General features: G+C 37.4%; 1 protein-coding gene across 6 annotated transcripts in view; it reads right to left on the bottom strand.

The window, feature by feature from the left end:
• The window catches only part of cacna2d4a (calcium channel, voltage-dependent, alpha 2/delta subunit 4a), a 91,812-nt gene that overhangs the window by 63,633 nt on the left and 4,269 nt on the right, over positions 1–23,910 (bottom strand). For 2 of the 6 annotated variants that reach the window (XM_072913276.1, XM_072913277.1), the window contains exons 6-27: positions 22,033–22,195; positions 21,840–21,971; positions 21,555–21,615; positions 17,053–17,203; positions 16,905–16,979; positions 15,673–15,762; positions 15,480–15,593; positions 14,897–14,975; positions 12,182–12,315; positions 10,270–10,347; positions 10,109–10,189; positions 9,958–10,032; positions 9,804–9,890; positions 7,159–7,230; positions 6,839–6,900; positions 6,684–6,751; positions 6,566–6,611; positions 6,401–6,498; positions 6,232–6,325; positions 6,046–6,138; positions 5,147–5,274; positions 4,315–4,383 (exon numbers count right to left, since the gene is read on the bottom strand). In XM_072913276.1, coding sequence (XP_072769377.1) covers positions 4,315–4,383; positions 5,147–5,274; positions 6,046–6,138; positions 6,232–6,325; positions 6,401–6,498; positions 6,566–6,611; positions 6,684–6,751; positions 6,839–6,900; positions 7,159–7,230; positions 9,804–9,890; positions 9,958–10,032; positions 10,109–10,189; positions 10,270–10,347; positions 12,182–12,315; positions 14,897–14,975; positions 15,480–15,593; positions 15,673–15,762; positions 16,905–16,979; positions 17,053–17,203; positions 21,555–21,615; positions 21,840–21,971; positions 22,033–22,195 — 2,050 coding nt within the window. Of the gene's footprint in view, positions 1–4,314; positions 4,384–4,938; positions 5,050–5,146; positions 5,275–6,045; positions 6,139–6,231; positions 6,326–6,400; positions 6,499–6,565; positions 6,612–6,683; positions 6,752–6,838; positions 6,901–7,158; positions 7,231–9,785; positions 9,891–9,957; positions 10,033–10,108; positions 10,190–10,269; positions 10,348–10,557; positions 10,576–12,181; positions 12,316–14,896; positions 14,976–15,479; positions 15,594–15,672; positions 15,763–16,904; positions 16,980–17,052; positions 17,204–21,554; positions 21,616–21,839; positions 21,972–22,032; positions 22,196–23,910 lie in introns of all 6 variants that reach the window. The other 4 variants (XM_072913273.1, XM_072913274.1, XM_061959426.2 and 1 more) reach the window with 4 other exon arrangements.

Below are 23,910 nucleotides of genomic sequence, written 5' to 3'. Positions count from 1 at the left end.
GAGGTTAAGCAAAACTTGCAATTATTGGTTGAATCTGTGTGAATTTAGCCTGATCACAACATTGTGAATTCCTGGGAGGACTGATATAACATTAACTGTACTCTTGTTGGTGAGGACGATAAATGGAGAGAATAGAGTACAAGATTATTATGAGTTTTTTTTTTTAATTCAACAGTGTTTCTCACATTTTATATGAAAGTGCTGGCATTTCAAACTTTCTTTGGCCCCAAGGTGGATTATTTTGCAGCCGTACTCAGAAAAAAGCATGAACTGAGTCACCAATGTGAGGACATTTTTTTGTTTGAGCACTTGATTTTGCGTAATGATACGCAGGCAAAACGACCAGTTTGTTATGCGCCATGTTTGGCCGTACAATGAACAAAACTGTAAATGGAAACCGAGGCAAACTTTGATGAAAACTGGCACAAAGAAAAAGTGGAGCAAACACAAACCAAGGTACCACTGTATATGAAAGTCACTTCCTTCCATCCATTGGTAATATGCAATGAAAAATTATTGACATTGAAAATACTTTTAAAAACTTTCATTGCATATTGCACTCAGTTTCCTCTTATTGTAATTGGCTGTAATAATATTAATAACAATAATAATATAATAACAACAGTGTGTTATGATGCATATATCTCTATTAGCCTCTACTGTTACCAATTCACAATGTTTGTCCTTGTGTGTACGTTTGGATTTGTTTGGGGTATTACTGTGCTACTCGCTCATTAGTTGTGTCCATTTAATCGTTCTCAGTGTTGGTCAGTTTTTTATATGGACAGGGTTTGGTAAAACTGCATACAAAATAACATAAGATCCAAACTCTGTCCACAAAACCACATGGTCTGAAGGTGTTGTGCTGTTGCTAGCTAAGTATCTTAGCTGAATCCTGTTCTTATAGCTTGTGTGTGCAGAAGAATAAATGATAGTTTGGTACTTATACTGCCCACAATCGGATGGTGGTGGTGTGTTGTTGTTATGACGATGATTGTGTTTCGGCGAAGCATTTCCTGGTACATATGCATTGACTGGAATAAAAACATATCACACCGGACTGTCTATTTGATGACTCAAACACACAAAGTCAAACAAAATGGAGCGATAAATAATGTTTTTTGTGACCTTCTAATCTCCTTTAGCTTATCTGCTGTCCATTTATCTTACTGGCACATCTTTCCTCATCAACTTGAGTGTTTTCACCTTGCTTTTCTTCTGCCACATATGCCCTTTTTTCTGATCTCTTCTTTGTCCTTCTCCTTTCAATTACAATCGATAAACTTCCTTCATCTTTCTTTGGTTGTTTCTTTCCTCCCCCCAAAAGAGACAAAGTCGAGGCTGGTCAACTAAGTTGTTTTGGGAGCCACATTTTCACAAAAAGCTAAGGACCAGAGGAGCCAGACTTTTCCCTTAATTATCATTAAAATTGTGTGTATACAGTAATGTCAATAAAAAGCTCTGACAATACTTTGTAGACTACAGTCATAAATCAAAACACTACCAATAACTTTACAATGGTCAAATATTTTCTATATGACAGGAGTCCTTTACTGTTTTAAGGACTTTAAGTAACAATCATCAAGGATCCTTTACTATTATATTAGTCACTTTCATGTCATTCCTGGGGCGGATTTTTGGTCCACGGCCCGCCAGTTTTACTCTACGATATGTTTGTCTATCTGTGTTGGCCCTGCGATGAGGTGGCGACATGTCCGAATGCAGCTGGGATAGGCTCCAGCACCCTCCGCGGCCCCCGAAAGGGACAAACGGTAGAATATGGATGGATGTTTTAAAGTTGGTTGGTATCAGTTACTGTCAGTGCTTATGACTGTTTTCAAATGGGTTGTCTACAAAAAGTGCAAATCTATGATTTTCTCAGAGTTCGAACTTGCTGTCATTTAAGTCTCGCAGAAATATACTAAAGAAGCTAGGGAATAAAGCTTGGGGCGCTCTGATCAAAACAAAGTATGGGTTTATAAGTGCTTGCATGTGAAATCTGTGGCAATGTCCAATACAATCAGTTCTGCTGTGTGTTTACTTGTGCAAATCTGGACAGCCAGTTGACATCTAAAAGTCCTCCAATAAGCACACAAGGTTGGTCTTTTCTTCTATTTTAGTCAAGTCATTTACAAAAGCTAAACATGGTAGGGTATTGGCTACTAGGAGCTCGCATCTAGACAACAGCTAACCACAAAATAGCACACAAGCTTGACCTATATAATAATTAATTGAGCATAATTGCAGTCTAACACAGCAAAGTGGTCAATATAATCAAGTATCAAATAATTATAGTCACATATAGCTGGTATTCCGACATGTGACTTCTTCCCGGAAGTAAAAACCAATGGTGGTCGACCAAGCTAAGATGGCTGTTGTACAGCAAGCAGCGCAAAAACTATCTGAGTACAAAAGAGGCTCAAATCTTCCTGCAAAAAGCAAATACGAGCAAAAAATCCAACTATGCAATGGAATAGATCCCTATACTCCATCAAAAACGATTTTTTTCGAGTGATATCAAGGATTACGTCGGTCGCGTTCCCAGACATATCGAACGATTGTGCTCCAGACGCCATTTTTATAGGACAAAAACTTAAAAAGCATGGAGGTCTACAACTTCTTTGAGTGTGGCTGGGTAAAGGAAATTGGAATCAAGACTCTGCAGGATAAAAATGCAGAGGTTTTGCTTGGGTAAAATTGCATTTCATGATTTCACTCTACGTCTACTGATATTTGTTGCTGTTACACGCGCCGTTTGCGAGCAGTGTGTTTTCCCACGTTTTTATAAAAAATATAACTAAAGATGTCAACATTGTGTATGTGCTGAAAGCTTCATTTATGGTTGCTGCCTTTGGTAAAAGTTTAACTGTTTTAGGTTTTGCTCACATTTGCTTTCTTTTTAATTTGGACACGCCGAGTTGGTGCTATTCAAAACACTTGGAGTAAACGTGTTTCAGAAATACATGTAATATGAAGATAATATTTAAATGAGAAATAATAAACGATAAAAGTATATCAAACCAACCTTTAATGAAGTGATCACTGCAAACTCATGCATTCTTCGACTCTGTTCTCTTGGACTAGAGTGTGAACTGCATACTTTTTCCTCGTCGTCGTTTCCACAAAAAAAATATTATTTTCCGCCATTTCTGATAAACTCTCGAGGAACTCTGAAGAAACATTTATCCTTTTCACGATTTGAACGGTTTGTACAGCCGAAAACAACACAACCGTAGGACGTTTTTTCTTTGCGGAAAGGCTAAATGGCGCCTAGTACCGAATGAAAACAGAGTTAGCTTGACCAACACCAGTATTCGTGGGGTGGGATGTGAGCCGTACGTGACGTCAGTAACATCCCAGCAATTACACATACAAAGTCTCCAAGACAGAAGCGTATTAGAAAGTTTCCAGTAACAAACGTGTCCGCATCATTCAAGTAACTGCGTCATTAGCTTAACTTTATGAATTATTGAAACCACAAGGTGTCACCCAAAAATTTGTCACCACTCCACTTCAAATTAAAGACACCATAAGTCTATTACAGACGGTTAATAATGAATAGGTTAGTGTTTTTGTATACCGTACCTATTATTGTTCTCTGTTTGTCTAATTTAACTTGATCAAAGCTTTTCCAATTTTCCACACTACAAAATAATTACAGTATGTACGATTAATGCTGATATCGTATCGTATCAATATCATTATTGACTATAACTTAAAGCTACAATATCGGTATGGTATCGGAAGAGAAAAAGCAGGAATATTGACGTATCGGTGCATGCTTCTTGCATTAAAAAAACTGTAAGCGGTTGTTTTAGGCCACAACCACTATGGGATTGGGAGGGCACATGATCAGAAAAGGTACTGACCCCATTCAAGTTCATTTAGATGATCACTGTTACATACATACATACATTTGGAGCCTTGCAGGCTTCAATTTGATGACTAAATAATAAAATTAATGCTTGATCAAATTAAAGACTAAAATGCAGAACATAAACTAAATCTTGTTTAGGGCCACAAAAAGCTAACTAGCATTGAAACTACATGTATACGTCAACAAACAAGCACACTGCCTTTGAATATTCAACAGAGGTTTGTTTAAGTCAAACACTGACCTCCAGTGGTTTTCAGTGGAGTTGCAGTTATTACAAGGAAACTTGCAAAAGGAGAGGCAGCTATTAATAACTACACAACGCTTTTGACCTAAATAAATCAAACCGATGTATATTTCCAATAAAAGTGTGTGCCACCAAAGTGATAGAAAATAATACAAATTTAGGGAAAATAATTGAGTTTGGTATCCTACTGTACCTCCAGCGATGGCTGTTCTCTTGCCCACTGACACAGTGATGGCAGTGGTGGCGATCACGATCCTTCCAGCTGAAAGAAGAGCAGCACAAACACACATGAGTGAGCTATCACTATCACAACAATGGATACACTTGCACAACCTCGTGGCCTCCTGAAGGAAAAATATTTATTTGCAAAGATGAGGAAGCTAAATATGGAGACAAAACCACAATACTAAAGAGATTATTATAATACAATGCACTTGTACACCACAATACTAAAGAGGGTATAATACAAAACACTAAAGAGAGTATAATGCCAAGAATATTGATAAATGAAGTGCAGGTGTACCACTATGCATGCATCTACTACAGTGAACACTGTTTTTGCTGTCCTTATATTGCATTTTAAGTATGCATAACCAATTCCTTTATCATGCAGCATTTTGCATGTAAATGAACCTGCAGGTTTCCTAAGAGAGGAGGGGAGGTTGCTTTTATGAACGTCTATGTTCATGCGTCCAGAAATAAAAAAATATGTATAAAAATAAAGATTTGAAGGCATAAGAAACATAAAAAAGGAGTCATGCTTTGTAAATTAGAGGAAACCCAAGCGGCAGCATGCCAAGTAACACTTTTCCTCTACCCTCCTCCTCCTCCTCCTCCCTCTGTATTCCCCCTCCCTCCTCCGCTCGGTGTTCCATGTCCTCTGCGCTCAAGGTGGCGCTATAGTCAGCATCATAGTCCCTGAACATGTCTGGACACAACACACTGCATTTAACAATAAACACAATTTATTTATTCTTTATTTAATTTTTATTTTATTTTTTTTAAACAAGTGTTCTATCAACTACCTCTGGTCTCCTGTCGGGGCATGTAGTACAGAAACTGTCCAGCAGGGTACTCGGCTGCACGGCGATACCACAGTGGGAAGTGATCCAGCGTGAACATGTTCTCCTTGTCCATGGAAGTCAGGAAAGACCTGTGGGAGACATCATAATAGTTGTATATGCGTTGAAATAACACACACATTGTACTATAGTACAAAGGAAGGCAGCTTGTCGGTATATTAGCTAGCCTGCTATTGTTAGATTTAGATTTAGATAAACTTTTTTGATCCACAAGGGAAATTGTTCAACACAGTAGCTCAGTTACAAAGGTTGGAAGGGGTAAGGATGGAAAGGATAATGCAGGTATAAAGTAGACTAAAAATGTACCATAGTAGCAATATACAATATAACATATATGTAATATTTACATATTATATATACAGTATATAATATACACTGATATATTATATTATATTTTTATATAATATATACAATATATAACAAATCCCAATTACCATGTACAATATTACAGCTCATACAACAGTTAGCCTTAGTTTTGTAGCCTCATTTGCTATTTGTTTATGGTTGCTTTTATCAAATAAACACAGCGTACGACATGAAATGAAAATTAACTATTTCATAGTAAGCTTGTTAATTTTTCCGCTAGTATGTTATCGCTGGCCATAGTTTTGTAGTCTTAAGTAATTCACGGTTAATGTTTTATAGTTGTTTGGGATTATACTATGCACTCCTATAAAATAAACACACATCGTCCAATAGGAAATTAAAAAAAAAAAAGTTATAGTAATAGTAAGTAAATATATAGTCATCCACTCCGAGGTGGTGTTTGCCTTTTTATTTTCAAGCTCCATTGTAGAGAATTAGCAGGATTAGATGACAAAAAAATACTTTTCCTTACTCACTTGCCAACTCTCTTTTCAATGCCACTGTATCGCTGGAACCTCATCAGGCCTGAACGAGTGCCCAGGAAGGCTGTTTCCATGCCCTCATCCATACTAGAAGCCATAATAGATATAAAGGGATATATATTTAAATATATAGATATTAAAATAAGCTAATTTTTGTGGTGCATGTGGGCGACTACTTACCCAGCTGGATTGAGCATGAGGGCCGTCCAGTAAGCTTCCATTGGCGCCGTCACCACTGCGTCAAATAAGGTTTGCTGCAAGAGCTGCACGTCACCTGCAGAGCAAAATTAGATCTTTATATTGTTAAAACAGGACACCGTTAATTAAACACTAAAAAGTCCTAACTTACACTCTAGGTCTGGTTCTTTGCCCGTTAGGTATCTGACCACAGCCTGCAGCTGGCTGAGCTTACGATGTGCCGGGTCAATGTCGGTCTCACAGTAGGTCCTGCAGGGTTTTATCGATGGTGTAACAGACTAATTGCCGGTAGTGCCGGTATTGTATTTCTACTCACCATTCACTGGCTATGGTCAAATCAGGTGCAAGTAAATCATGAAGACCTGCACAGTAATGCAATGTTTATTAAATTAGGTACAAATATTTGTTTTAAATAAAGGAAGAGGAAGGCTTACCCTCTTCAACAGATACATTTCCAATGAATATATACTGTCCATTGTCTCTGGTCAGCACTATGCCAAGACTGACACACAGAAAAATACACATAATTGATTGATGAAAGAACAAAACATCATATTATTTGTATTGATGACATGAAAAGCAGTACAACCTGAAAGGTGTCTCATTGATGCTGGTGTAGAAGTAATCATTTTTTAGGAACATCACTCGTTTCTGTCACAAACAGAGAAACAAAATTCACAAGACAGACTCAACTAGATAGAAATAGTCTTTGTGGCTTGACGACCGCAATGTACCCCACAGGGCATCATCTAGAGGTGGATATAAAGCACACGTAAGAGTACAAGGTATTCCTCTAAGGGGCGTCTTCGTGAATGACAATTTAAATAAAAATCTGCAAATTCTTTAAAAAAACACAAGTATATACCATAAAATTTTGGCCCATACACCAAACAAAACATGTCTACTCACTCCTTTATCCACTGAAGTCCTCACATCTAAGGACAGGGTACCAGTTTCTCCTTTGACCATGGCTGTCCTTAGCTGTAAGATGACAGACATGTGGAAAAATGAGCGTAATTATTCCAATTCTTAACCGCTGCCCTCAAAAATTAACATGTGTCAAAACATGCACCCCTACAGTGTTGACAAGCAGGGACGCCCCTAGCTAAATTGGAGCTCCAAGCAGAACTTTATTTGGCGCCCCCTCCGATTCACTATTCCAAAATTGTTTCACACTTTTTTGTTCATTTTAAATTATTATATATTTTGAAATCAAAATTAAATTTATTTTGATGCATGTTTTGTAAAAAAAAAAAAAAAAAATTGTGGGAATTATATTTATATTTTTAGTGCAAAATAACAAATGTAACATATTTAAAACATAAATTTGCAAACTTCTTAATGTGTCCAACTGTGATTTGAACACAGCACAGCTACTTACACGCCCAGCACTATTGCTGTGCACCACAGGGGACAGAGAGAATAATTCAGGAGATTTGCTCATTTATTCTTATCAGTGACAGAGCAGGAAGAAGCTATGAATACGTTTGGGGTAAAATATTTATATGACGCGCCCTGCCATTCATTAATTTAAATGTTTTACAAGTTCATTCAAGCAAAATACCAACCCTTACCAACTCCCATGGATCGGGGGGGGGGGCTACACACTTTGTATAGGGAGTTTTTCAAGATATGGAACATTTTCCATGAAAATGGGTAAAAATAAGGGATTTTTATTTTTATCACAAATCGCCATTAAATCAATTTAAAAAAGATAAATAAATCATACATGCTCATGTCACTAAACTCTTACGTCACATCTAATGGTTAGCAGGTCTAATATAAGGGTTCCTTCACGGCGCTTATAGTTGAGACCTTTATGAAATAGCTCAAGTAATTTCTTCCTCGATGTTACAAAAAGTATTAGCATGTGTGAACAGCTGCCTTCTCTTCTTCAGCTAAATATTATAAGTCTCCTATTTGTCAAAATATCCACACAGAGTTTGGATTTTTGTGTCTTTTCCGTCGTCTTCATGTGCATCCATCTTTCTCGTGTTGTTGATTTGATTGAATCACGTAACATAACGTAACATGCAACCCTCACACTCCTTTCACAAGCCCACCCAGTGTCGCCGATGCTTGAGTCGAGCGGACCCGATTGCTGTAGTAGCAGCAGAACCCCAAAGGATTTGTTTTTCACAAAGAGAAAATCGGGGGGAAAAACAGGTCCGGGGAAGTCGCTGGGAAAGAAGGGCAAGAAACGTGATTTCACGGCAAAAACCGTGAGGTTGACAGGTGTGATAGGCTATGCTCATATGGCAGCGCTGTTATTAAACACCTTAAGTGGGATTGACTTGAAATTTCCCACACAGCACTAAAAAAGATACCCTGTAACATTAACTGACAAACACACATTTTGATTTGAAAAACAACAAGCAAATCATCTTTGCAGAGCACCTCCTGGACTTACAGTAGCAATTAATTGTCCATAAAGTCATTCATTAATTGTCCAATGATTATAAAACTTCTACAGTATTACATATATACTAGCACGCAGTGGTGTGACATCAGGGCCAGCAAGGCCTTCTCTGTTGGCCTAACATAAGCAGAAATCATGATCATAATAAAAGATAAAAGTAATTTTTTATTTACTTTCCCTAAATATCTAAAATTATTAATATTCTCTTCATGTCATATTATGCACCTTCCAGTGCTGTTGTTTTTAGATTAGAGTTTGTATCCAATCAGAATTCAGCTAGTTTATGTTGCCATGCTGTATGAAATCTGCTCGGAGCCTTCAGAATCAACAATGCTGGCGTCTGTGCAATGTAAGTGAACGGACAAATATATTTGATAGACAGTTGCGATAGCCAATCAGATCACGAGTTGTTGTCAGTAAGGCTTTCTAGCTGGCCCAAGGCAGATATATATTGTGACGTTATGAGCCAGGTAACATAAGAACTTCATTACCCAGCATGCCACAGTAATGAAGAGCATGCGCAGTAGCCCCGTTTAGGTTGTATGTACACATGCCGGCAGCTGGATGTTTTTGATGAGCACGTTGTGGAGTAAACTTTAAGAAGTCAGCCAACACGCCTCGTCTGTGTTTTTTATGATTAGACAAGACAACACATATATTTGCAAGGCCGTTTTCAAGAAGGATATTTAAAGAGAAACTACATCTTGTGAGACCAAGCTAGCTCAGCTGTCCCGGCGATGAAATGTGAGTTCAGATATTTTATTTCTTTATTTTTTCACGTTTAATACGTTTTTTGCAATTTTAATGTTGACAGTACCACATAAGATATGTTTTAATTGCTGATGCGGGTTCATTGATTTTTAAATGCGCCAGAAAATAACCCATTTTGTACAATGCCCAGTAGTGCGTAAATGTCTTTCTTTAAAGTAATTCTCCAGCAATGGTCATGTGGTGACATCAATGATGGTATTTTGAGAGGTAATCATTGAAGTCAGCCATCACTGAAGGCCTAGGTGGGAAACGCACGGTCCGTATGTCTCCCGCCGCATACGTGCACCGCATTCAACAGTAAATGACATCAACCAACATGTCGATATGTCTCAAAATGTGTGTTTACATTTGCTTGAACGCTCACCATCTCCTCCATGTCCTCCCATTCCACCTCGGACAAGTCGACGCTGTTATAATTGGGTTTGGGCTTCAGCTTCTTCCCTTCTTTGTACTGACACATACAGAAAGAAAAAATATGTTTATTGAACATGCATTGTGAAACTGAATGTAATGTTTACCAGAGGCCGGAGGTCAGGATGAGACAAGATGTAGCCATTGTTTGTGATGAGGTAGGCATAACCGTGGACACCCAGCTAAAAAGACACACAATCGTAACAATACATTGCATGTAATTATTAAAGATGCACATATAAAGGATGATGTTTTAACCTTGTATCTGGGCGCTAATCTCATCAGTTCTCTTAGTGCGACGTCCGTCCCAACAACTCCCAGTAAAATTCCATGAGTCAGCTACAAGAGATAAACACCAAAATAATAAACAATGATAAATTAATCCCCTGACTAACTCCAAACATAAAAATAATCCCTACGGTCTCTTTTTTTTTGCTGAACACCGGCATGGCCACCGAGGTCATCAGGAGCAAACTCTGAGCTTGGCTGTTGAACAGCTGTGACACAAAAATGAAGAATCAGCAGCGAGATTAATGATAAATACTCAGACTAAGTGTGGTAGCAGTGTTTTAGTGTATGAAAGTGACTTAAATGGGATCAAAAAAGATGTTAAACAAGCTAGAGGGCTTAATGAGCTAGAGGGCAAAGCTAAACTAAATTGAAACGTTTATTTAACTTAAACTATGTCTCTAAACATGAATGATTACCTCTTTCGTGGTTGGTAACTGGAGGGTAAAAGGAAAACAAATGAATGAATGAAAAGGGTTGGAAAACAAGATGGCGGCATAGTACTATAGTATAAAACTACTACTAAACTGTAGTTTACACTACAAATGGCGCTAAAACATGTCACAGAAGACTTTTATGAGTATTTTTGGACAAATTAGGATTCACAACCTTATCTTTTTAAAGCTGAATATACAGAGGACGAACTCCTGCTTCTAGCAAATAGTAACAAATAGCGGCTGAAACGTTGGAGCTGACGGAAGCGGCAAGAGTGAGGTCGGCGTGCCTTGACACTGTAAATGTGGAACTTGGAACCAATTAAGCAATGCCGACATAAATGGAGCGCTTAACCAAACTAAACTGGAAAAAATGTCCCCGGCCAGCTGGACCGAACGAACATCTGTCCATCAGTAAGTCACTATAATATTGATCATACATGCAGCATATCATGCTATTGTTAGTACAACTACATACAGTGTCCAGCTAGCTGCATACAAACAAAACATGAAACATGGGCTAATACTTTACAGACACTGTAATATGATTGTTTATGTTTTTCAGTCAGTACAGATTGTTGTCAGCTGTTCACACAGTAGCTATAGTTTACTACCTGCCGTAGCTAGCTTACGGCTAACACCGTAGCATGCCACCGCAAAACAATGTGTTACTATGCTAGAAAAAGAGTTCCTTAGTGTTCGCTCTTAAAATAACAATGTCGCTACGGCTTGGTTATTATACAACTTTAGGAACCTGAATTAAGTATTACTGGTGTTTTTGGATGCATTTTTAAAATGACTTAGAGGCAGAATGGATAGCAGTTGCTTTGCTAGCCACCTAGAACAAGCCGATTATTAAACATTAGAATTTAAAAAAAACCACACATTTTGTCTTCCTGTCTCTCATGAGGATTGTGAACGATAGGCAAAATTCCAGACAAAGCGCAGTTCCCCTTTAAGCGCAAAAATGATGACTAAAGTGGTGAGGCTGTATTTTCAGTTGCATTTACATTTTATTGACAGTTTATATAAGAAACATGTATTGTTATTATATATTATTAATCTGTTTAGAATTTTAGTGCAGCAGGGTGGTTGATTGGCAACACTCAGTTGAGCCAAGTGTGTGAATTTGATTGCTTGTCTGTCTAACTGTGTTGGCCCTGTGATGAGGTGGTGACGTGTCCAAGGTGTACTCTGCCTTCCACTTGAATGCAGCTGAGATAGGCTCCAGCCCCCACATGACCCCGCGAGGGACAATGGCTAGAAAATGGATGGATGGATAGTTCAAATGTATTTATTTTAGCGGTTTGTTATGTAAATGTATTTTTAATCAGTTTTGATTAGTCCCTTCTTTTGCAGTATATATGATTCATTTTTATTTTGAAATCAGCCCTAGCTAAGCTAATAATATTTGTGATTATTGCAGGGCTTCATATCATGAGACGAGATTGTAAACTGTAAGTAGGTTAGATATGATAATTCTGTTAAATAACGGTATATTTCATTGCTAAACATTCTCTAAAAATGTTATAAGGATTAAAGAGGGGAGGGAATGTAATGGCTTTGAGGACACAATGTGAGAATGCTTTCCAAAATGGCCTTGGCATACCACACTGTCCATGTAGGCCTCAGTCCAAATGATGTCATGGTCGTGGTTAATGACCATGGGTCTGCTGAGAACGTGCAGGTACTCCATGACGTTTTCTTGCACGTCGGCCAGCGTGGAGACGTGCGTGTAGTAACCTGCAACACACACACGTCCGCGTACTCACATTTGAATAGAATATTTTAATTTTGCTTTTGTCATTCTGGTGCAGTAAAGCCATTATCAGACATCAGAATATTGGAATCCCCAAAAGACTGAACAGTATTGGGTTTCTTGTTGGACAAAGTGAATGACGTCAATGAGATACCTACTGAGATGTTCTATTTATTAAACACTACCAGCTTCTAAAGCTCCGCACGGGACTTTAAATGTAAGGTCTTTAATATTTGGCTGAAGAGAAGCAAGCACATCTGTTATCTAATGTTGTGTTTACGGTGTAACTGTGCTGATAATCTGCTATTTAATCAGGGTGTATCATGTAGTCCCAGCAGGGAATAAAGTGATTACTTTCTGGTTTTAGCCGCTGTAATATCATGTTATTCACAAGAGGGCAGCACTTTTCATTCCTTTTTTCACTCCCATATATCTGTGGTTCAGGTCTCAGAGTACACAGATAGATTACAACCGTTTTTTTGTCTTCCAGGTATTTTAATTTGAAAAATTCCCACTTCTGCCTATGTGCCACACTATCGCACTTGATCACGCCTCCTCCATTTTTGCGCGCAGTTACAGTAAGCTGGCAAAAGGAGAGCCACTGATTCTGCATGAAAGTGGGTATATTTTAGTGTAATAATACTCTAGTAATTGGTGGGATATTACTGTGGTAATTGGTGGTATACTACTGTAGTAATTAGTGTGATAATTAGGGACGATGTTTGATAAGAAATTATCGAGTTCGAGCCTATTATCAAATCCTCTTATCGAACCGATTCCTTATCAATTCTCTTATCGAGTCCAGATAGGTTGTTGTATATGAAAAAAAACACACAATATTTGGTTTAACAAAAGCTCACTTTTACTGTATAAGAAAAAAATAAAATCTAATAAATAAATAAATGTTGACTGTTATATTAAGGGGGATTTTTCAGAAAAACAAATATATACAGTAACACAAAAACAACCTGTCTCTGTGATCACTATCGGTGTATAAATAATAATATAGTGTTAAATAAAATCAGTCCCTTGGGCACAAAACTGAAAATAATACAGCTCTCCAAAAAGTGCACTTCTGCTGCTATTTGACATCACTGTTTGTTATGATGCTTTGACATTTTTGCACATTATTTCTTTAATGAAAGAAAATACTATGAAGAGAAAAGTTGTTTGCAAATGTGGTTACAATGCTAAAAAATGAAAAGTTAAAGCTAAAAAAAAACACTTTATTGAGTTAACATTATTTCTTTATAGGGGGAAAGATGTGATGTTATGAGCTAGGGAATATAACAACTACACTACCCAGCATGCAACGGGAGTGACGAGCAAGCGTGGTAGCCCCGAAAAGTGTTGTTGCATGTCGCCACCCGGCAGCTAAGAATGAGGTTATGAGCACGCTGTGAAAGTAAACGTCAAGAACTCAGCCAACACGCCTCGTCTGCATTATTTATAATTAATTAGACGACAACACATATACAGTGCGATTTTGTTTTGTCGACAAGGAAAGAAAAACAAAAGTTAAAAAAGGGAGATCATGTCATATATGTTGTTTATATACCGGTATGTATGTATGTGCTGCGGTTGCTTTAAGAACGTTGCGACAGCTGCCGTAAAGGAGGTGCGTTGCTAGCCTGGTTGCTATGTTTCCGGTTGGTCGTAAAAGTGTTCGTCATGTGTTTGTACCCTGCTCAAATCTCTCAGTAAATTTATTCATTACCTTTTGTTTTGAACTTTATTACACCTTGGAGCGCTTTTTCCGGTCCATTGTTTTTCCTGCTTTCCCTATCTGCGCCTAATGACTGAGCTACGTGACGTAATTTCTTGTGATGTCTCACGGGGCATTTCTGGTCGGGACGGGATTCGTTCCCAGGGATTCGAATAAAGAACCAACTCTTTTTCTTTACTATAGTGGTCTCGATAACGGGTACTGGTTCTCAAAAAGGGATTCGTGTCCGAGAACTCGGTTCTTTTCTTATCGAACCACCGGGAAAATCGGTTTTGAGAATCATCCCTAGTGATAATACTATCGTAATTACAGGGATAATCCTGTGGTAATTGGTGTAATAATACTGTAGTTATTGGTGTGATAATACTGTAGTAATTAGTGTGTTATTGCTGTTGTCGTAATATTTCAATTCTTGGAATTAGAACAATATAATTGTATTTCTAGGGCTGTCGTGATCTCTCATAACAATGATTATTACTTCTTGTATTTTGTTTTATTTCCAGTTTACCTCCTTTTTGCCACTATTTCTCCTGTCTGGGCGCTGGCTCCTTCACCTATCCCTGATTAGCAATAAGGACACACCTGTATGCTTCCTGTGACTGCTTTTCATTTTTGTGCAATCCTTTCCTGCACTACTTTTCTTATTTATTACATTTTACCTGCACGTCGCCTGTTCTCTCTGCATCCTGGGGTCACGACCAACACTACCGTGACACTAAACGTAACAAGGGCTTTTGTATATATTTTGAGAGCAGCCCTAACATACTGTCACACTTGACAAGAGCAATCAAGACTACCAATACAACTAATCTGTAGGCTAATTAATAAATTGTCATTACCTTTGTTATTGCAGGCGATCCATTTGACATTTTCAGCAAACGTCATCTCTCGTCCAATCAGATAAGTGAACACTCGAACCTGGGATGACAGTGAATTTGAGTTGGATGCATGTAAATAATGTGTGTTTGTGTATAAATGCACTATATGTGTACAGTATATGTATAATATATATATATATATATATATATATATATACATATATAGTCCAAATGCGCAATTAATTTGCAACTATACATAATTATTACGATAATTTTTTTGTGATTTTTCACATGAGTTAACTTGTTATTTTTTACAGCCCTATATATATAAATAGGTGTGCGTGTGTGTGTGTGCATGTGTGTGGGTGTGTACAGTATGTGTGTGTTTATGTGCATATATATATATAGTCAAATGTGCATTTAATCAGCAACTATACATAATTTTTTATAATTAATGATGTGAGTTAACTCATTATTGTATATATATATATATATATATATATATATACTGTATATACTGTATATATATAGTACCGATATATATAAGTCTGTATATACATATATGTATGGTATGTTAATGCGTGTTCTGGTATTTGCGTCATACCCGCCGATCTGGCCAGTTGAACTCTTCAAAAACGTCCTGGAAGTCCTCCATGGCGCCGTCTGTGATCAGCATGATGGCCTGGTTGCACAGGCTGCCCTGGCCGAGGGCTGCAGCCTGACAACACACACACACACGTTTTAATCATCAATGCATTTACTGCATCCACAATTTACTGTCTTTATTAAAGGCCAACCTCATTGAGGATCTTGAACGACTCTTTCATCGCATTCTTCACTTTGCCCTCTCCTTTCACATGGAGCTCATCAATCAGGAGCTTGAAATGCTGCAGAATTAACATAAAAATGGGTGAGCGTAAGCATGTGTGTGTGTATGTGTGTGAGTGGGATTAGCATGGCTCACTGACTAATTACAACACTCATATAATATGGAATACACAACAAGACTGTAAAATATTCCCAAAATACACAGCCTGGACATTTTGTTGTGTACACATTGAAAACAAGAGCTGCATCACAACAGATGGTAATATTAATACATAACAATAATGCTCATCTATAACAATATGTGTATGTACAGCACTTTGCAGTGTTGTACATTTGCACTTAAACGATCAAGAATGTTTGCCAAATGTTGCATTTAGCTGTTGTGTTAATACCACTGAATTAAAATGTGGCTCAATTTAATTCAATTAAAAAATGTTGTATTTAGCTGTTATACTACAATCACTGAATTGAACTGGGTTTCAATTTAATTTAATCAAATTAAAGTATACTTAATTTAATCTAATTTGAATTAAATCAAGCATTACTTTTGCTTTGTTATTGAATATATATATATATATATATATATATATATATATATATATATATATATATATATATATATATATATATATATATATTAAATTGTGTGCGTGCGTATGAGTTGATGCGTAAGTGTGTCAGCCAACATCTGAAGGCCTTCAATCAGCCGCCTCTCCAGGAATCCAGCCAATCCCATGGCATCCTGTCACAGTCATGTGACATGTTTAAAACCTAGCAGCAGCACCGTGACCTCACCTGATCTCTTATGTTGTAATGTAGTGGCGTGTAGTTGAGGGGGGAGGAGAGCATGTATCCAACACAAACACAGGCAGCAGACACAAGCGCACACAAATACACGCACACAAGCACATACAGGCAGCAGACACACAAGCGCACACACACAGGTCCACACAAGGACACACGTACACAAGCACATACACAAGCAGGCTTTGCAGAATAACAACAAGAGAGCAGATGAACAAGAAAGCAAAGAGCACGTTCAAAAATACAACAACAGACAGGAAGTAAATTGAAATAATATAATAATGTTTGCCTGGACGACATAACCTTTGTCCTCACGACATTAAGAAACGACAGCTTACCTTTAATGAGTGCTTAATGTAATTAATTAGCTGTGCGTGTGTGTGTGTTTTCTTGGTACCTCTCTGTTATCCAGATCAGCTTGTACCAAAGTTCCCTTGAAGCACGGTTCCACGTAGCGAACGTAGTCGCTATACTGGAGAAGACAGGAAACAGGAAGCTTTATTCTCCTGATTTTTTACAGCTGGGCTGCCACTAAAAGGATTTACAGCGATGATGTTGACAAAGTCGTTCTCTCCCAGCGTGTCCAGTATTGTGTTGATGGTGTGTTTGGCAATGGTGAGTCTGAGTCCTTTCATGCTGCCGCTCACATCCACCACAATGACCACATCTTTAGGGGAGGTGGCCGCCTGGATGTACCTGAGTAAAAACATAACATCCATTAACTGTTTATCTCCTTTTTTTAATCTCTTTATTCTCATCCTGTTTAATTACAAGCTTGTCCACATAAATGAGATTCACCCCTGGGGCAGCAGCTGCTCCAAGGCAACTTTCCAGGCCCATAATCTGTTTGTTTGACTTCCGACTTCCTGGATGCACTGTCTAAAGGACCAGCAGGCGTTCCTGGAAAGTGATTTCCTCTTATACGGCTCATCACGTTGTTTCATTTGGGATAAATCACATTTACGACTCACACTATACCAGTCAAATGTATAGACACACTTTTTCCCCTCAATAGCATGTCTAGATGCTTAAATAAACACACATGGGACTCAACTTTAGGTCCACAGCAAATGTGTTGCAAATAACAGAACTGTGCCCAATGTAATAATTGTATCATTTACTCATTTTTATAAAAGGGGGCAATAATAAAAAGTATTTAATACAATTTACACACATTAGGTACATTTGCACAATGTAATATGTTCTTATAACAACCAATTCTAACATAATTCACGTCTTTGCTGAATTGTTATTGCATATAGCCACAACACTTGACTTCCAAAAAAAGTCAATTTGGATACATTGTCATTATGACTATTGCATTTCTTGAGTATTATTGTGGCTGTAAAAGTACATTACGTTACATTTACTGAGAGCAGTTACTAATGCAAAAATTAGTGGTGTCCCCATCCAATATTGATCTTGGATATCAGTCCGACGTTTCGGATGATATCGGCTTGCATGTAAAATGTTCGACACAAGCGTTGATACAAGCAATCCTGCAGCACATTTACATACTCATTAACAAAAGGTAAACATGGTGATCTATAGGCTACTAGCAGCTACACAACAGCTACGTAAGCACACAAGCTAGACTTAGTAATAAGTGTCATTGAACAATATTGCAGTCTAAAACAGCACATTTGTCAATCGAGTATAAAATAATTATAGTTGCATATTACTTACACATACAAAGTCTCCAAGGCAGAAACATATTAGAAAGTATCCAGTAACAAATGTGTCCGCATCATTGAATTCACTGCATAATTAATTTTTGTAGTCATGAGGTGTCACCAAAAAAAATTACCACTTCATTTCAACTTAAAGGGGTCATATTTTTTCAACATTTAAAACACTTCCTTGTGGCCTATACATAACATGTAATGTTGGTCCTTTAATCAAAATTGTTCAAAGATAATGTTTTACAGACCATCTTTAAGCCACTTTCTAACCATCTCTTCAGGATGCGCAGTTTTGTGTTGTCTTATTTAGTGCCTCCACTTCGACTGTGTCTTCTCCCCGTCATCCATGTTGTAGTTTTTAGCGCTTCCATGTGGAGTCTACTGAGGAATATAGTTTACAACAATACGCTACTTTGTATTAGAAATGGCAACAGCGGGGCGATTTATCCGCATCTACAAGCCAGTCTGCCCAACAACATTAGGATAGAAGACAAAAAAGGAACTTTTTGACTAAAGCGTCGGACTACAATGGCGGACATGCGTAAAGCTCTTTGGATAAAACTTTAGCATTTATCAGCTGACGTCCTCAAATGGAAAAACATCACAAATGGGGCAAATTGCAAACGGCTTATTTGGAGAAAGTATAAAGGACGGCAAGATTGTTTTACAAATATCTTCGCAATGCCTCCATGGTTTGATTGTAAATTTATGGGACTCATGCAGATCCCAAATACACAAAAACAGGTACCAATAGGTAAGAAACGTTGGTTTTGCATAATAGTTCCCCTTTAAAGACAGCATAAGTCTGTCATAAGGTTAGTAATATATAGTGAATGTGTTTAATACCTACCATTGTTCTCTGTCTAACTTCACTTGATCAAACGTTTCTAACATTCTACACTAAAAATTAAAAAAATAATAAAAATCATGTATGATTCCTGCTGATATCGTATCGGCTTAATATTAAATTGGCCAAGACTCAACGCTCCAATTAGTTTCGTATCGGAAGTGAAAAAGTTGTAGATTAAAGGAGCCATATGTAGTAATGTGGCCATAAATGGTATTGCAATCACGGTCAGAATTCTGTAGTCAACTCCTACTGTCCATGACTGAGGTTGCCAGATACGCAGCCAAATCCGAATCCTACTCCAAGGAACTTCAAATGGCAATCGACGAGTCCCACACTGTAAGTTTCTCTTGTTTATGCTTCTTGCAAGAAGGTTTACTAAGTAATTATGCCACATTTTACTAATGTCAATTAGCCAAATGTATTTGTAAACTTACGCTGAAATATTTCCGTCGGGAGTTGGGACAGATTGTTGGCATTACCCTGCATTACCCTGCTAGTTTGACCGCACAGACCACCATCGAAATAGTTATATATAATAATATATAATATATCGCATAGGCCTACTTTGATGGCAAGCCACATTTTGTTCCCTATTGCATCCAACCTGACGCACTGCATTCTCTTCCATTTACGCACATCACCATCTTTCAGTGCAGGGTGCGATTCTATGAGCCGACCCACGTTACACAAAAACCACGTTATGCATAAATCATATAGCCTACTACCAGTTAATAAACAAAGTAGAAAATCCTTACATGTAATGCATTATATTGTGCCCAGCAAATATCACCCTTAATGTGCCTGATGCACATACAGTACCAGAAACCGCAATTAGCCGTGCTAATGTTAACCCATTTCCTCAGTGTATCAGCATATTGAGAACGAAATAGGAACTGACACTACCCATATCTACATAGGTTTTATTTGTCAAAAATATATTTTGCCCTGTCAGTTGTCATCGACATATACCATATACTATACCAGCTCAGTGGCCTTGTGGTTAGAGTGTCCGCCCTGAGGTCGTTAGGTCGTGAGTTCAAACCCCGGCCGAGTCATACCAAAGACTATAAAAATGGGACCCATTACCTCCCTGCTTGGCACTCAGCATTAAGGGTTGGAATTGGGGGTTAAATCACCAAAATGATTCCCGAGCTGCTCACTGCTCTCCTCACCTCCCAGGGGGTGAACAAGGGGATGGGTCAAATGCAGAGAGTAATTTCACCATACCTAGTGTGTGTGACTATCAGTGGTACTATAACTGTAGCTTTAATACAGGCTAACGGGCATATATTTCCTCCGTTAGCCTATATGTCGATGTGTCATTGACCGGGCTAGCATACTAAGCATTCGTTGCACAAACATACTAGCTTTGTTAGACAAGATCATAGACTGTATTTGGCAATATAGTGTACATACGAAATGCTGATTTACATTTATTACAAGTAATAAGAAAACGTAAATGCCTTACTTACCTATCACGGAGGAAATTAGCAAGTTTGGCGTCAGATGAAAAAATCTTCTCCGCTTTTAATCGTCTCCATTTTTCAAAGGCATCCCGATACGATTAGTCGTTTTGTTCCTGGCTTTGTCATGAATAAGTTGACAATCGTAACGATGCCTTTTAGATTTACTAAGGTCTGACATGTTTAGTAACTTTACCAGTGGCAGTAGCTAGACGAAGGTGGCGGTGCGTAACTGGCAACCTGGATGTGACCCACTCGCAGACGTTCTAATTGGTCAAACGGTGAAGGGCGGGGCATTGAAATGAAAACAATAACAAGATTTCGGGGCTGTAAATCTAATTTTGAAATGAGCATATCCCGGCTGAACTACCATTATCAGTTATAAAGATATTCAAAAAGAACATGATTTATTAATGCCTTTTGACATATCAGGGCCATTTAATGATGACTTGACATGAAATTATTGCATATGGCTCCTTTAAGTTGTAAAATTAGTAGACACCTAGTCATTGTTAGCATTGCTGTGTTAATACAATAGTAATAATGAACATATTACAACTCCTATTGTGTTGTTCAACCCCAGACCAAATGTGTACGTTCTGCTTATATAATTTGCGACAGGATGACAAAAAAAGTCTACCTGTATGAAATTTGGCTAGGATTTTTAGATTATCCCAAATATCACTTTGTACCCATTTTTCTTGAGAAAAATCATGCCTATTTTACCACAGAAACTGTCATTCTTAGGGCAAAAAGGTCATGAAAACATTACAAAATAATTGTATCATATGTTAGGTATGAAGTTTTTGAAAGGGTTTGATGTTGTTTAAGTGGGGAAAAAATTACATCTATTAGACTTTACGAAACGGGTCATTTTGGACCCTATAGGTAAAAAAATAATAACTGTCAAAGGCAGATATTTTGTATTAGACTTAGAATTATACTTCCTTTATTGTCATTCAAATTTGAACTTTACAGTACAGATAGGAAATACATTTTGTTGCATTAGCTCGTGGAAGTGCAGGATAAAATAGCATTAAAGTTAGCCTTACCAGTTTCTGTTCCTACAGTCGAATGTGACCACCCCGTTTTCGTCTGGGATCCACTGGATCCCTGGAGAGCAGCAAAAAGAAAGAGCAACGCCGTCACAGCACTTTTATGGAAAATCTGCTGGTTGGCTACACATTGATGGATGGATGGATGGATGGATGAGGAAGTGGTGTCACCAATCCCTAACTAATTACCATCACTCACACACACACTGAGTCATCACCAGTTGCAGTTGCAAACTAAGTGGTCCATGTTTGTGCAGTGGTTGCCAAACGTGGAGGTCGTACCCGGGTAGAGCCTGAAGAAGCCGCTAGAGCTGCCGAAGTACTGCCAGGTAAGCGTGGGATCCTTCTGGAAGTTGTCTATGAACACGTCATTCAGAGCCTCCGACATGTACGCCCCATTGAGGATGTCTGGATCTGCATCAGAGAAAAATGATGACGGTGGGAATCAGACGTATGCGTGTTGATGGCATCCTACCTCTGTTGTAGACGTTGGTAGGGACTTGGATGTTGCTTTGCTGCGTGCTGACAGGCAGTTTGCTGAAGTGTTCATTGGCCTCCAAGGGGAATTCTCCTCCCAGAGGCAGCGAATTGCCGTCCTCGTCTACCATGTTGATTAACATTGAATTGTAGTATTCAAACTGGGGAGGAGAAGAAGAAGATTGTGTTTATTATTTTGTAGTAGTGTCCAACTGCACTGCCTTACCATTACTAATATTCTGTGACCAAATACATTAGAAACACTTCTGCAGGCGGTCATCTTCTTGCACTTTATTTTCTTTACATGATGCACATAAAGAAAAAGCAGTTTTGTGGCGATCTCGCTGTTTAATCTTTTTGATTAAAAACGTGATAATATAGGAAAATAACAATTATCAGCTTATTTATAATAACTTTATTGTAAATTAATCAATTAATTAAACACACAACATTTAAAGTATTATTATTTACTGATTTCATTTTGGTGCAGATCTGGATAAAGGTGTGAATCTATAATTTTGGGGTTATTTTTTAAAACGTTTTCCTTAATGAACGAAGGAGTTCAAGCATATGCATGTGGTGCATATATTATTACTTTTTTCTTCAACAGTAATAATACTGACGATATATTGTCTTTGTTTTCATATTCACTCCAAATATAGTTGTATTACATGTTGGTGCAAATCTGGATAAATGTGTTAATCAAGGATTTTTTTTTATTTTACTAACTAATATAAACCCTTTATGCATAAATTATGGCAACCTAATTCAAGATATTTGTTTTTATTACAGTCATTCTTTGCTACACCGCGCTTTAAAGTTTGCAGCTTAATTCTCTCGCTATCGTTGATTCATTTGTATTATTTTTTGGCCTAAATTAAGCATTTTGAAAAAATGAAATGTATAATTGCATTATGTTTGTAAATGAAAAAAATTATAATAAAAGTAATGTTGTGTTATGTTTTGTTATGTTTATCTATGATAATTATTATTATGTTTTTAATATTTATTTTGTTTGATTATTTATTTATTAATTTATAAACAAAATGTAATTATAAAGAAATAATTAATTACGTAAAAATATCAATACTACAGTAGTACTGGTCCCGAGATGAGAGCAAACCAAACTGAGTACGCTGTTCAGTAGCCACTGATTGGCTCACCCTCAAGCAGCATTGCAATATTGGATTAAGGGAGTTAGAGGGCTGTCATAATGTCAAAAACTTTAGAAAGCCATTAACATGTTTTTTATGATCCAGCTTATAATTCCTATTTCACGGAAATTAATTTACCACGGTCATGCCCGGAACCAATTAATCAATTCCCATAGTATTTAACATATTGCAAAAACACTGAACACTTCTTTAAAGCGCCATATCATCATAGGACTAATAACAACACAATATTTTTTAATTCTATTAAAAACTGAATTAACAATTATTATTTATTTACTTATTTTATTGTGATTACTTATGGAGTATATTGTGAATAAATTGAGAACAGGAAGTGAACAAAAGTTTTAGCAACTGTTATGTAAAAGAAAAGGGGTAGGATTAAATAAGCTTTGCTTCTTCCTACTCCTTTTCGAACATGTTGAAAAGAGAAACTGGAGATTGTGATGTATCATGTTGTATACTTGCATGTTCGAAATAAACTCAAACTCAAACTCAAACTCAAACATTTTGACAACATACATTTTTTGATTTGCATGTCTCAAATTACACAATCAATACTATGAATTTAAACAGTTACTTTCGTTGTTGCTCTATGTTTTTAAATGTTTTTATATCTGCAAGGGGTCTTTTAGAATAGAAGGAATGGACCAATATTCGTCCCATGTTCTGCACTATTGCTATATTACTGTATGAGACTGAAC

Source organism: Nerophis lumbriciformis, linkage group LG05 (genome assembly GCF_033978685.3).
Source record: "Nerophis lumbriciformis linkage group LG05, RoL_Nlum_v2.1, whole genome shotgun sequence".
NCBI lineage: Eukaryota > Metazoa > Chordata > Actinopteri > Syngnathiformes > Syngnathidae > Nerophis > Nerophis lumbriciformis.
Note: the sequence above shows the minus strand (reverse complement) of the source record. Positions and strands in the feature narration are given on the sequence as shown.